At 42.0% G+C, this 13,483-nt stretch overlaps 1 protein-coding gene across 1 annotated transcript in view; it reads left to right on the top strand.

Moving 5' to 3' along the window:
• Nucleotides 1–13,483, top strand: part of CUX1 (cut-like homeobox 1) — a 208,358-nt gene that overhangs the window by 190,180 nt on the left and 4,695 nt on the right. Inside the window, 3 exon segments of the mRNA XM_009319326.1 lie at nucleotides 1,118–1,420; nucleotides 5,874–6,062; nucleotides 10,927–11,191. Of these exon segments, the coding sequence (XP_009317601.1) occupies nucleotides 1,118–1,420; nucleotides 5,874–6,062; nucleotides 10,927–11,191 (757 nt within the window).

Below are 13,483 nucleotides of genomic sequence, written 5' to 3' on the forward strand. Positions count from 1 at the left end.
TGCAGTGCTCAGGAAAACACAATTCTGTTTGAGGGACTAAGTTTTTGATTTAGACTGGCCTCATCCTTGTACGATTAAGAGCGTTGTAAGCTTCCTCCAGAGATGTTGAGATGAATCCACTGATGTATGAATTTGAGATACATACGATTAACCGTGTCAAGTAATGAGATGTGAGACAGCAAGGAGGAGGAAGCAGTCCCACAAAAATGGGAAAGAACTGTGAATGGAGAAATCAAATGTGCTCTTTATCTTTTGAAGGGAATTGTTCTTCTAAACCACATTGTCTACGTGTTGTTGCTTTAAAAAGTGTTTAGACTGTACCCTTAGATGTCTGGATTTTCTGCATAAGCTCAGTTGGTACAGTCCGTTACAGATAAATGTGAATTTATTAGGGGAAAACAACGTGTTGTACAGAACCTATTGTTGTTGGCAAATTAACAGATTCAGAAAGCTTTCTTTTAGACAAAGTGTCACAGTAACGTTTAAGGTGTCTCCTGATCCACTAGCTATCTTTACGTTGGATTCTCAAATACCTTAATTAATACAACATCATTACAAACTGTATTTTAATCTTGTTAAGTTATTTCTGGGCAAAGAGAAGTGCAAAAATGTGATGCGAGTGATAAGCAATATGAAATCAATAACACTCTCAAGATATAAAGTTTATCAGTTATAGAAAATCCCTCATTGACACTACAAAATAGTGGCTAAGTGAGTTTCTTACAAGGCGCAGAAGGAGGCTTAAACCAGTCAATAATGGTACATTTAAGAGCATCCTTATACGAAAATGTTGTAGAAAGCAAAACTATGAGATTTCCCGACCAAGGAAATTTCTTGCAACCTTACAGACTGTTGCACTTCATTTTTTCCTGATTTTTATTTGTATTTGTACATGTTGTCTTTGTAAGAAAGCAGAGATGACTCAAGATAAAATTAGAAAATAATTCTGTTTTTAAAAAGAGGCTTTTTAGTAACCAAGTCATAACCAGTAGCATTTTGCATACTTAGGCATTTCTTTAAGTAGGTAGAATTTAAATGAGAAGGAAAGTTAAATATCCTGCAATCAAAACATTACAATTATGCTAAAGTGGGGACTTTTTTCTTTTTTTAATTACAGAAAGCACTCCAAAGACTTCTGCCAGTTGCAGTCCTGCTCCTGAATCTCCTATGAGTTCCAGTGAATCAGTGAAAAGCCTGACTGAATTGGTACAGCAACCCTGTCCCGCTATAGAGACAAGTAAGGATGGCAAATCCCAAGAATCTAGTGAGCCGCCTGCTTCTGAATCCCAATCTACAACACCTTTGCCACTGTCGGGCCACTCGGCACTCAGCATTCAAGAACTGGTTGCTATGTCCCCTGAGCTGGATACGTATGGCATTACGAAAAGGGTCAAAGAAGTGCTAACGGACAACAATCTTGGTAAATCGCTTTATTCTCATTTCTTGACTGAAATAAAATAAAAGTCTTCATACTTCTATTTTTAAGCTATATTTCAGTAGATGTTGACAAGAATACTTGGTTTTGATTCTGGCCTAAGCTTTAATCTGTTAAAAAAGATTTTTTTTTTTTTTTTAAACCAGTAGAAAAATCCTTTCAGATTGTCACTCTCTACTTAAAATGCCATCATACCCTTGCTCTTCTTAAGCTCTGCTCCTGGCTCACCAGCCAGATACTGCTCCCACCTCCCTCAATACAGTCCAGCAGGCTGTCAAGAAGACCAAAACCTCCAAACCAGTGAGATCCCCCCTTGAGAAACGCTGTTTTCCCCATGCTTATAGATTCAAGGCCCCAGCATTTTAGGCATAGGTGAAGTAGAGGAGTCCAGCACAATTAGAGAGGGAGGTGCATCGCAAGCAAAAGCATAGCGTACCTGTAGAGCTAGGAGGGCAAATTCAGGCTCAGTTGAGGTTTAGATGAACCTGTAGATAAGTGTATGGGGCCATTCAGTTATTTTGCTTAGAGATGTGCAAAGCTAAGGCTGCTTTTCCTTACAGATGAATTTTTGGGTGTTGGATTAAGTGTAATGTTGACATGGCTATATATTTGGAATAGTCAAAGGGAATAACCTGATCTGAGTATGGGAAATCCACGCTTAATACTGCCACCATGCCTCTAAATCACTAGTTCTTCATATGTGTTTAACACTTGCTTCCCTCACAAGGCATTGGGAAACCTTTAGGAGTCCTTTGAAGCCTCTAGTGGGAAGGCGGGAAGGCTGCCCCAGTGTTACCTGCACGTGCTTCTGGGGCTTAGCATGGGATTCATCTCACCTGCATTTAGATGTTCAAAATAGATGTCTGAGGTGGTTGGGATGAATCACTCTCCAGAAGTACTGGTTTCTCTCCATTGACTACAGATGGGACCAAAAAGATAAGTTTAGATTTAGACTGATGATGATACTTAAGTGAGAAGAATTCCATCCGTATCATCTGACCATTATGACCGTATAAGTAAAAATGCCTTTATTTTAGTATGTAAGGAAGCCTTTTTTCGGCTAGACACAGAATAACGTGTTATTATCTTAGATTTTTTTTTTTTTAAAGGGGAGAAATACTGGGATGGGGGAGGTTGCAAGTTCTCATTTAACATAATTTGGGAAATAAAGAAAAGGGCCCTGATCATGGACATACCCTGCATGAGATTGTGTTCCACTGAACCCAGGAGAATTGCTTGTGCACATTGGCATGGGCAGATTGTGGTTGCTTGTTCAGTGGAGATAATGTAGAGATAAAGCCACAAGTCACGGTAAGGGTTTGCAGGTTCAAGCCCCTAGTTTTTGGGCAAAATACTGTTGAGTGCTGTACCTGCTCTGGTGATCCAGAGAGGTTTGAAAAAGTATTTTTGTTTACATTTGCTTTGATGCCATTTTTACTTAGTCTTTTTTATTTCCCATGATTTTTGTTTTCCTACAGTGTGGCTGACAAGCCTAAAAAGCAGCAGAAGAGCCAGGAAATGTGCCCCAAACTCTGCATTAGGTGTGGAACCAGTTTCAATGTCTCCTTTTGCGCCCTCAGTGTGCTAGTGCACCAGATTGACTCGGTGCACAGGTTTCTCTGTCTTAGGCCACAGCGCCTTGTGAACCTGTCTTAGGCAACTGGTGGTGGCTCAGTTGTTCCAATATCATTGGCCAGTAAAGACCACGGTTGTGCAAAACCACTCAAAGATGTGTTTGGCGGGTCTCTCCTCCCATACCTTTTAGCATTCATTCAACAGTCACCATTTTAGCAAACGGTGCTGGCAGCGTTAACACTGAGACGTTGCTAGTATTCCTAGTCCCAAATGTCATAGTATTATCAGTGATTCCCTGTTGGGCAACATATAACTTAGATACAGAGGGAAGCAAATGCAGTGAGCTATTGAAAGATGGCAATGGTGGGGATTTTGCAGAAAGAGCCAGGACTAACCATGAAACCAGCGTAATTTACAGAAAGTTTTGTCCATGAGGAGCTACATCAGTGGGAACAGGCTTGAAGGATATTGGGGAAAAAGATGGGGAGAATTAGCAGGAATTTTAGGAAACCTGTGCTTAAAAATATTCCAGTTATTAATAGCTCTCTGATGAAGATGGAGTGTGATACACCTGCTACCTCCTGAGAATGATTTCTAACACATTCCCCGTTAGCTTGGGAGTCTTTCAGGTGTTTTATCTTGTCCTGCCGTATCCTGGGATAAAATAAATGGCACAAACATCTTTAGCTTTGTCCTTAACACCTGAAGAACATGATGTTACCTCCTTCCGCATTTGCATTTTTAATTTTTAGACTGCTGTTTGAAGTTCATTTCCTTCGGCAGCATTGCTAGTACCTGCTCTGGGCTGCTTGTTTCTAACCTTTCTGCTGATTTGTGCCAGTATTTCTGTTCATGTGGTCACACAATAAACCGGACCAGCTGGTCTGAGTCGAAGGTGGCCGTTTTATTCTTGGTAGGTTGGTTTGACTCGGATCAGTTCGCTGCTCTGATTTACCGTGCAGCCACATGGGCGGTTGCAGTGGCCACACTGGCACTGCACAGCGGCTGTCGGAGCTCTCAGGGCCGCTGGAAGAAATGCTGCTCACATTGCAGCCTGAGCACAGCATGGGGTTAGAAACGGTGGGGAACGTTAAAGGAAAGTTATTTACAAAGGCAAATTAAAAGATCTTTAAAGTAGCTGTCCTATCTTGCAAGTAGTTGGCAGGTTTAAAGGTAAATGGATAAGGCCTTACTGATTTTAAATACAAGCAGGGAATGGGTTAACTCTGCAATACGTATGGTCTAAAATTGACCCTGAATTACTTCTTTTGTCTGATTTTCCTGATATTGAGGGTAGTTGAAAGTCACTTATTACTTAGGAACTTAAGTGAATTCTGATTTTAGGTTTCTGTTCAGTCTGTAAGAACCATTTTCAGGGTTAGTTTTAGAGCTTATTAGCAGACTCTGTCATGTTAGCCCTGTCCTCGTTTCCCCTTTCCGCCTTTCATTATCTTGGCTGCTTCCTCCAAAAGCTTTGCAGACCCACCTGCCCCATGCATTTGAATGGGATGTTCTGCAGCTTCTAGCTGGTCCCACATTCCCTCCTCTCCCCATACAGGTGAAAAAAATGGCCAGGCCAAAGGTTTTGGGGTGTTTATAAAGAGGGGGAGGAAATTCATGGAATTAAGCACACAGGAGGGGTTTGTGGAGTAGTTATTTTCCACAACCTGTTTGTGACAGGATCAGATGAGGCTGTGAAGGCAAGAGCTGATGGTGCTTTTGCAAGTGCAGGCATGTCCCGCAGAGCTGTAGGAACACAAGCCCCCACGCATCTGCATTGTCCCCTAGGGATCTGTTTGTTGCCACTGGCTAAGACTGCTGGCATTGCTAGGAAGTGAAGGAAAAGCGTTCTGCTTTGTCTTAGTGAGGGCATTCAAAAGCTACAGATCAGACACGAGACCCTGAGGCCTAAATTTGGTTGGTATGAAAAGATCTTTGAGTTACCTTGAAAATACCTGATAGCTGCACTTCTATAGGAAATCACCAGCAATGACTCAGATGACTTTCAGGCTCTGTCTTGTTACAAAAGCTGTTGCATATCAAGGCACTTTAGCTTAGGAAGAACACTGAAGTGAAGAGTTTTAGAAAACCAGCTGTATGGTTGGGTTTGAGCTGCACAGGCATTTTCCTCAGTCCTTGCTAAGTTAGATCTTAACCATGTAAAACTAGCATTACTCATGCACGTACAAATGCTGTACATTGAAAAGCATACGCGGTTTTCACCTTGCTAGACAGCAGCATTTTGAAAGAGAACTAAAATTAAGTATTCTTAACTACAAGTACTGTAGAGGCTGTAAAAAAAGCTGTTATATTGTAAAATGTGATTATCTCTAGTTGGTAAGACACAGTTAGAACACCACAGATAGTACAACACAGAAAATACGTATATGTGTCTTTGAGGACACTTACATGACCGTTGCTGAATGGGGTTTCCATTGGTCTTGGTTCATTGATTGCTTGAAATGTTTGGATTGCCCTGTTGGAACGAAGCTGTTGCGCTACCCTCCTGCATAAGAGCTAAGTAGCCTCACTGCTTTCGCTAGTTGCCTGCTTAGCTAAAACTTCAGTTTATTTTTAATCTCATTAATTTTATTTTTTTGCACACTGTTTCACTGTAAGGTCCTGGTCCCCAAAGGTGTTGAGCTTCCCTCTTTGCCACAGTCAGATCCTGAGGATTAAACTAAAGCTCAATATTTACACTTTTAGTGGGGGGAGAGCTTTTATTCTTCTAAATGTTTCTTTTGGGTTTTCAAGCAATTCTAAAGTAAGAATAATTGACGAATGATGTCGTAGACGTTCTGTCTTTTTAGTTAGCCTTGCCTCTTAGCTGAATGAATTCATGCGATTTTCAATTTCGTATTAGGTCAGCGTTTGTTTGGGGAGACAATCCTAGGGCTAACACAAGGCTCTGTCTCAGACCTTCTGGCTCGCCCGAAGCCCTGGCACAAGCTGAGTTTGAAGGGACGGGAACCCTTTGTCCGCATGCAGCTGTGGCTGAACGATCCCAACAACGTGGAGAAGCTGATGGATATGAAACGAATGGAGAAAAAAGGTAACTTGGAGCAGACTGCTGACTCGTGTTTTCCGTTATTTCAGAGATGACCGTGTCTTTTATAATTCTCCATAAATAGTATCAAGGCAGCATTGATCCAGTATTATGAAGGTTATGCAAAAGGACTTCATGACAGCTTTTTCATAGCTTTATTTGATGCTAGCTCAAGCAGATACATCACAAAAAAACCCCAAACAAACAAAAAAACCCAAACAAAAAACCAACCGCAAACCCTGAATATTCACCAGCTGTCGTGAAATCATTGCTATATTCTCCTATAGATAAATTACTGAGGCCCTGGTGTATCACTGATAACTTGCCTTACCAAATGAGAAATGTGAGTTTGGGAGCTGGCTTTGGGTTATTAGTTAATAGTGCTGCAGCTGGTCACAGATGTTGGGCTGAAAGAACTGTGCATTGATTCCTGAGAGAGCTTCTTGCCAGTCCTGCACTGATGGTCGCCAGGAGGAAAGAAAAATGCAGTCTTTATAAAAGGGTATTTGAGAATAATGAAATTTGTAGCCTTTATAGGGATGGGGGAAGGTGATTGTGTTAATACATGCTCGCATAAAACGGCTAGGTCATGAGTCTGTACCTGTGAGAGATCTAAGTTGTTACTGGGTATCTTAGTAGGGAGTATATCCTGAAAATTTATCCTACTCTCTATTTTAAATTCATTACTAAAAAACAGTGGTTATTCAGAGCCCTGTTTTTAGTATGTTCATGTGATTTTACAAGACAGACTCTTACGCTGCCATTATCAGCAGTTAACTAATTAATGATCTATACACCTCTCGAGCTATCCCTTAATGATATTAGTACAGACAGCATTAATCGTGTGCACTGAAAGCACTGCTGTTGACTGATGTCCTGAAAGCATTAACACATTTGATCAAGAACTTTGTGATTATATTAAAAATTGCGCTTCTGGGAAAATTGTAGTCTTGCATGCTTTTAAGAAGAAATTCAAATCCTTGTCATAGTAACCAGTATAATGTAATGCAGTGCAGTATCTTATCGCAAGTTGTGTATGATCTTCCACGAGGAGTAAAGTCCACTTGGGTTTCCCACTTACAATTGTAAACCAAAGGGAGCCATGATGGGTTTTGCTATATTAGAAATATGGCAGAAATAAAATTGTCAACTAGCTGGATTTTTATAGGCTCAAAGAGAATATCACCCATAATGCAGGAAAATAAAATAAAAATAGTTTAAAAGTAGTACTGACAATATCCTCTCAAAACTATTTTCTAAACTGGATTCTTATCAAATACTGTGCAATACGTATGCTCTATAGATGGCACCTGAATAGAGATAAGGCTATAAATCATTTGAGACTCTGTACTGAGCTCCTGAACTGTGTAAGTGCTGTCCTCATAGTAGAGCACTCTAAAGTGAATTCAACCCTGTATTTTCTGCAAAATGCTTTCATGCAGGTAAGGATCCTGTGATTTAACCTTTTAAATTGCTCTAGAGCCACATTAAGAATTTAACTTTCCCTTCAGCTAATGTCAGTTAAAGAACAATGCAACTGTATCTGCTATCCGTGAAACATTATTATCAATTATTTCTCTGTCACATTTTATTAAGGGAGTAAATTAATAATTATGATAAGGGTGAGCTGCATATACCTTTTTTTCTGTTCTGCCAGTCTGAAGTTTGTGCTATAAATGCCCATTTTAAGAGGTTCTGAAAATTTGCAACGTACATTAACTAACCTCTTTGGAGGAAGGCAGGGGTTCATGCTCACTAGGCTGAGACACTCTGCACCACCTTTCCTGCCTTGGAAGAGTTCATTCCTCTTTCTTATAACCTCCCAGTGTGTGTGCTGCTGGTAACGTCACACTCCTCACTGAACAGTACTGAAGCCTGCTGTCAGGAGAAAAATTTAATTCCCTTTATTTCCCCATTATTTCGCTTTTTAATAATCTTGTTCAATACCGCATAAGATAAAAATTATATTAAAAGGGGCTCTGTTTTACCTCAGTGAGCAGCCACTAGTTCTGCAGTAGTGTCTGCCGTGTCTATAGCTGAGCACGTGCTGGGGAGTCTTTCCAGAGGGACACGGTGATGCTGGGTTGGCAACAGCCGGGGGGGGGGGAAAAGGTAGTAAAACTCAGGGGATAGAGCTGGCCTTGAGAAATTGGTCACAGACCCAGATCCAGACCTTTGCCCAAATTACATTTGGGTTTTTTTTTTTTTATAGGTCTCCTAAGAAATGGAGACCGATCACAGACAAAAATCAAACTTCCCCGAAAATCAAGTGTGTTTGCGACTTGGATTCCAGTTTGAGCCTTGCTGTCACTGCAAACGTGCTGAATGATCTCCTTATGTTGTCTACACGCAGCACATATGTTTAAAATAAGAATTAAAAAGGAAAAGCTTTTATAAACGTCATGTAAAGTTTCCAGAGAGCACCATTAAAGCCTAAAGCTTAGGTGCTAGTTCAGCACATGGCAAAGTGCCAGGATCGTGCCTTTGGCCCAATGGAAATTTGCTCTGATAATATATTATCCTCCAGAAAACCAATTGGTTGTGACAGAACAGTAGGACATCCTCTTTATCTTTATGTTTAAGGAAATATGTGCATTTATATAATTTGTTCCATTCACGTGAGAGACACCCAAATAAGCTATTGCAACTTTTGTGATCCCGGTGTGAGGTTACAAAAGCAGAGGTAGGCATAGGGCATGACATTTTTCCCAAGCTATCACAGTTCTGTGCTGTCCTTAGGAGTCTAATGATGGGAGCTCTGACTGGCCAGAAATGCCATCCTTCGGAGAGCAGAGAAAGCAGAGATTCAGAGCATCCTGATGCATGGGTGTCTCTTGTTAAGTCCGTTGCCTGACCAGATTGCAGAAAGTCCAGTTAGAGATAGCCTCAACACCTTTTACGTCTTCCATGTGAGGTTCTGTTTTGTCTCATGGCCTCCTTTAAGCTGCTGCACGTTGCTGAAGTGATAGATGCTGTCTTTCAGCCCTCTTGGTTGTGCTATCAAAGGAGACAAGGGAACCTTGTGTATAGTTTGCATGTCAATGCAAGTTTGAAGTAACACCTAGGAGTCCTTGAGATTAAGAACCTTATATAAATGTGAGATTCTGTTGCTGGAATGATTAATTCCGTGGTTGAAGGTTGTAACAGTTCCTTGAAGGCTGCAAAAATAAGGCCAATAGGTCACCTTGAAATAATGCATTTACCTGTGGTCACTTTGCAGTTCTGCATCCAGTTGGAACAACTTAAATAGGTGATTTTTTAAATGAAGTTTATTTTAAAGAAGAAAAAAACCACTTTGCTTTTTCTGGTTATTTCAAAAGCATGCAGGACTGTATCATGGCAGAGTGATGGATCATGAGCAACTCACGTTCTGTTCCATATCAGTGATCTTACACAGTAGGCAATCCACAGGTAATCTGTCATATTCAGGAAAAACAAAATGAGGGCTATGTAGATACCCCCAAAGGTTACCGAGTGTGTTCAAAATTCACTTTGACGATAGTAAGACACACTGTAAAAAGGTCCCACTGGACGTACCACCGTGTAGAGGACAGGATGCTGAAACCCATTGGAGACAAAACCTAGCCAGTCCTGGATGGAGCTCTGCCAGAACAAGTTGGCTTGTGTGAGAAGGGCTTTCAACCTTTCCGTTTATTTGATTGAACTGAATTTTTATTCTTTGTGCACCTTCAGCCTAAAGGCAGAGCTGTGGGGAGAGAGAAATTTATTTTTTGAAGAATTTGGTTGCTGACTGGTGTGACGTGCCCCACATTGGTCCCTGGCTCCGATCGGAGCTCCTGGCTGTTTGAGATTTAGTGCCTGCTAGATTGATGTCAGGCTGGTGTAATCTGGAACTTAATAGCCAAGGTTATCAAATTGCAGCTCTTGAATACCTAAACTCTTAAATATCTAGAAGGTATTTAACAAGCCATTAAATATTTTATTGACAAGATTCATCTATATTTGCCATTTTCAGCCCCCTCATTAGCAATGCTTGTGCATAATACTGCCAGGTGCAGTAAATCCCACCTCTTTGCCTGGTGTAAATCAATCAAGTCAGTGACAGCGTTTAGTGGGACTCTTTCCTTGCAGAATTTGCCAGGGTAATTCAGTCCCCGGCGGGGAGGAGAGTTAGCCGTGGTATCACAGGCTTCTGCCATCAGCCTCACCAAGCTCCATCAGTGCAGCAAGAGCTTTCTTAAAAGTACATGCATTTTTGAAAGAGCCTTGCGTAGGGGAGGAGGATGCTGTGAGCTGTTTTTCTTTCATAACCTGTCACCGCTATAGCAGAGATCTGTAGGAAAAAGCAGCAAACGCCTGATGGGTTATTCAGCCCATCACTGGGATCTCCGGGCTCCGGGCGCCATCGTGTGTTGGAGACGTGGCTGCAGCTGCCTTCAGCTTCCACAGTCATATTTTTAATTCAGAGACCTTAAGTGTTAGAGAGACCTTAGTGTACACCTTAAGTGTTTAACAACCAAAACCATTTAAGTTGAAATGAAGTGCAACTGTCCTAATCAGGTGCCTGTGTGGAAGTTCACCACTCTTGAAAGAGTGAATTTGAAGTAAGTCGTGTTAACTGAACCCTGTTATTCATGTCCCATGTTCGCTGAAAAAGCAGAAAACTCTGGCAGGTTTCCAGGCGATTTACCCTCTTTTCTTTCCCTTCTTTCTTCTTTCTCTGCCTCTTGCGTCCTCCCCACGTTTGCTTTCGTCTGATCTCTGATGATGCCCCTTCCTTTCTGTTCTCTCCGAATAGCCCATCCGTGCGTCTACAACCTGTCATCTTCGCATTTATTCCACAGCTCATATATTCATTGATTTTGCATTTGTATTCAGCTGGGGCTGATCCGATGCGCCTCTCTTTCAGCCTACATGAAACGGCGACACAGCTCTGTTAGCGACAGTCAGTCTTGTGAGTCCTCATCCGCTGGAATAGACTACAGCCAGGGAGCCAGCCCGCAGCCGCAGCATCAGCTGAAGAAGCCCCGGGTGGTGCTGGCACCGGAAGAGAAGGAAGCTCTGAAACGAGCCTACCAGCAAAAGCCATACCCATCACCAAAAACCATTGAGGAACTCGCTACGCAGCTCAACTTGAAAACCAGCACCGTGATCAACTGGTTCCACAATTACAGGTATGAGATCTCCCGGCAGCCCTACTCATAAAGGATTTATTTTATTTGCTTTGGCAGGGTGCTACTCTGCTTCAGCAGACTGTGTCTGCTTCTGCTAGCATTGAGCGGTTGTACAAAATGAACAGTTTTGACAGCAGGGAGGTTCTAACTAACAGTAATGCTAATGCTCCAGACTAATTTTAAGTCATCCCTGAGGAACAGCAATATTCACATATTGATGTAAGTAGTGCTTTTAAACAGAAAGTCTTGCTTTTGGAGTGGGCGTTGATTTAGAGATGTCCACTGGTGAATATTTATAAATCCCATTGCAGTAAGCAAGACTGGCCTTTCTTACTTGCGTATGCACGCTCACACAGACATATACTCACACGTATATACACACATCTAGGTGTGTGTTGTGTGTGTTATGCCTGGGTCACTTGGTGGGGGGTCCTTGGAAGTGTCCTCTGCTGGATGGCATCAGAATTGCACTGCTTGCATCGTATATTTTTCCCACGTAAGAGCAAAAAGGGGATTTTCTTTTAGGTCTTGAGTCACTGAGCTCTGAAAATAGGCACAGCGTGTGCTGTATTTCTGGGAAGCTCCGCACAGTCACGAAGGACAGAGAACCGATAACCCTGAAGTCAGATGTGGCCACAGATTTGTTTCATTATTATGATTAAATCATTGGGTCCCACTGTAATGAAATAAGATGTTGGTCTGTTTAGTTCCTTTCTCAAATTAGAAGGAACCTTCTCCACATTTGAAACATTGAAGTAGGTTTTGGCCTAGAGACACTGATAAAAAGAAAAAATGCTGGAATGACATGTAAGAATTATAAGGATTTGAATAAACATACTATCAACGGTGCTTGGGATTGGGAATCTTAATTAGTGCAGCAGACTTTTCTCGAAGAAATTTGTGCTAATGAATATTGAACAGGTACAGTTAAGATACCAGATTTAATACTATTCTGCCCCTTCACTCGGAGCCAGTAATGTTCCTAATTAGTCCAGATTGCTAAACGTGTTTGTTTTTAGAAACTGCTAACATTTAAAGGGTATTTTCCACTTTGGCCCTTCTCAGCTTTTAACAGGGAAGTTGCTGAAGCAGAAGCAGCACAGTTTAATGACATATCTCAGAAATATTATGCACAATTGTAAAATAATGTTTATAGTAAACAATATAAAATTTTAAAATTATAACCAACGAGTAATCATATTTACACTGAATTTCATTGACTTGAATTCGCTACAGATGCAGCCTCTTTCACGGCTCAGAGTTCTCCAAATGCAGGCCTCTCTTCCAATTCCCACTTCCAGGCAATTATACACAAGTTGGAGGAATGCCTATGAAAATATGTTCCCTTCGGCCTGACAGCAAAATGTGCTGTTCTCACTTACGCAGACGAGTGCGGGAGCACTGGTGGCATGTGTCATCTTCCTCATTATCATGAGATCTCCTGTTCGGGCGTGCTGTGAGAAAGCGTGACAAGTCATGATTGATCAGCGCGTTTAGCCACACCAAGCTATACACTAATGTAGACTAGGTGCTGACAGTTGTATACAAAATAAAAAATTTATAAACAAGGTGCTATAGGCTGGTGGGTAGCACAAGCCTCACAGCACTGAGTGATCTGGACCTGCTCCCAGATGTGCTGCTGAGTCTCCAGGATTTTAAAGAGATGTTTCAAGCCTGTTTGGAGCCCTGGGTGCTCTTGAGCAGTTGCCACCACCAAAAAATAGGAACACGTGCTTGTTCTTTTCCTCTGTACAATAACTTTCTTAGCTTTCGTGCATGACGTACTCTTAAAATCATTTGCAGGACGTTGCAGAAGAGGTACAAGTTACATGTTCTGCTAGGGGAACAGGATCTGACTGTTCTGCAGCTCATGTATTACAGGAAATGGGTAGTCTTTCCCCTCTTCATCTTCTCCGGGCCAAACTTAACTTTATTTATCTCTTTCATACTCTCCCTCAGCCATTAGTTTGCAGACGACACCAAGTTGGGCGGGAGTGTTGATCTGCTGGAGGGTAGGAAGGCTCTGCAGAGGGACCTGGACAGGCTGGATCGATGGGCCGAGGCCAACTGTATGAGATTCAACAAGGCCAAGTGCCGGGTCCTGCACTTCGGCCACAACAACCCCATGCAGCGCTACAGGCTTGGGGAGGAGTGGCTGGAAAGCTGCCTGGCGGAAAAGGACCTGGGGGTGTTGGTCGACAGCCGGCTGAACATGAGCCGGCAGTGTGCCCAGGCGGCCAAGAAGGCCAATGGCATCCTGGCCTGTATCAGAAATAGTGTGGCCAGCAGGAG

This window comes from Pygoscelis adeliae, unplaced genomic scaffold (assembly GCF_000699105.1).
Source record: "Pygoscelis adeliae isolate BGI_AS28 unplaced genomic scaffold, ASM69910v1 Scaffold282, whole genome shotgun sequence".
NCBI lineage: Eukaryota > Metazoa > Chordata > Aves > Sphenisciformes > Spheniscidae > Pygoscelis > Pygoscelis adeliae.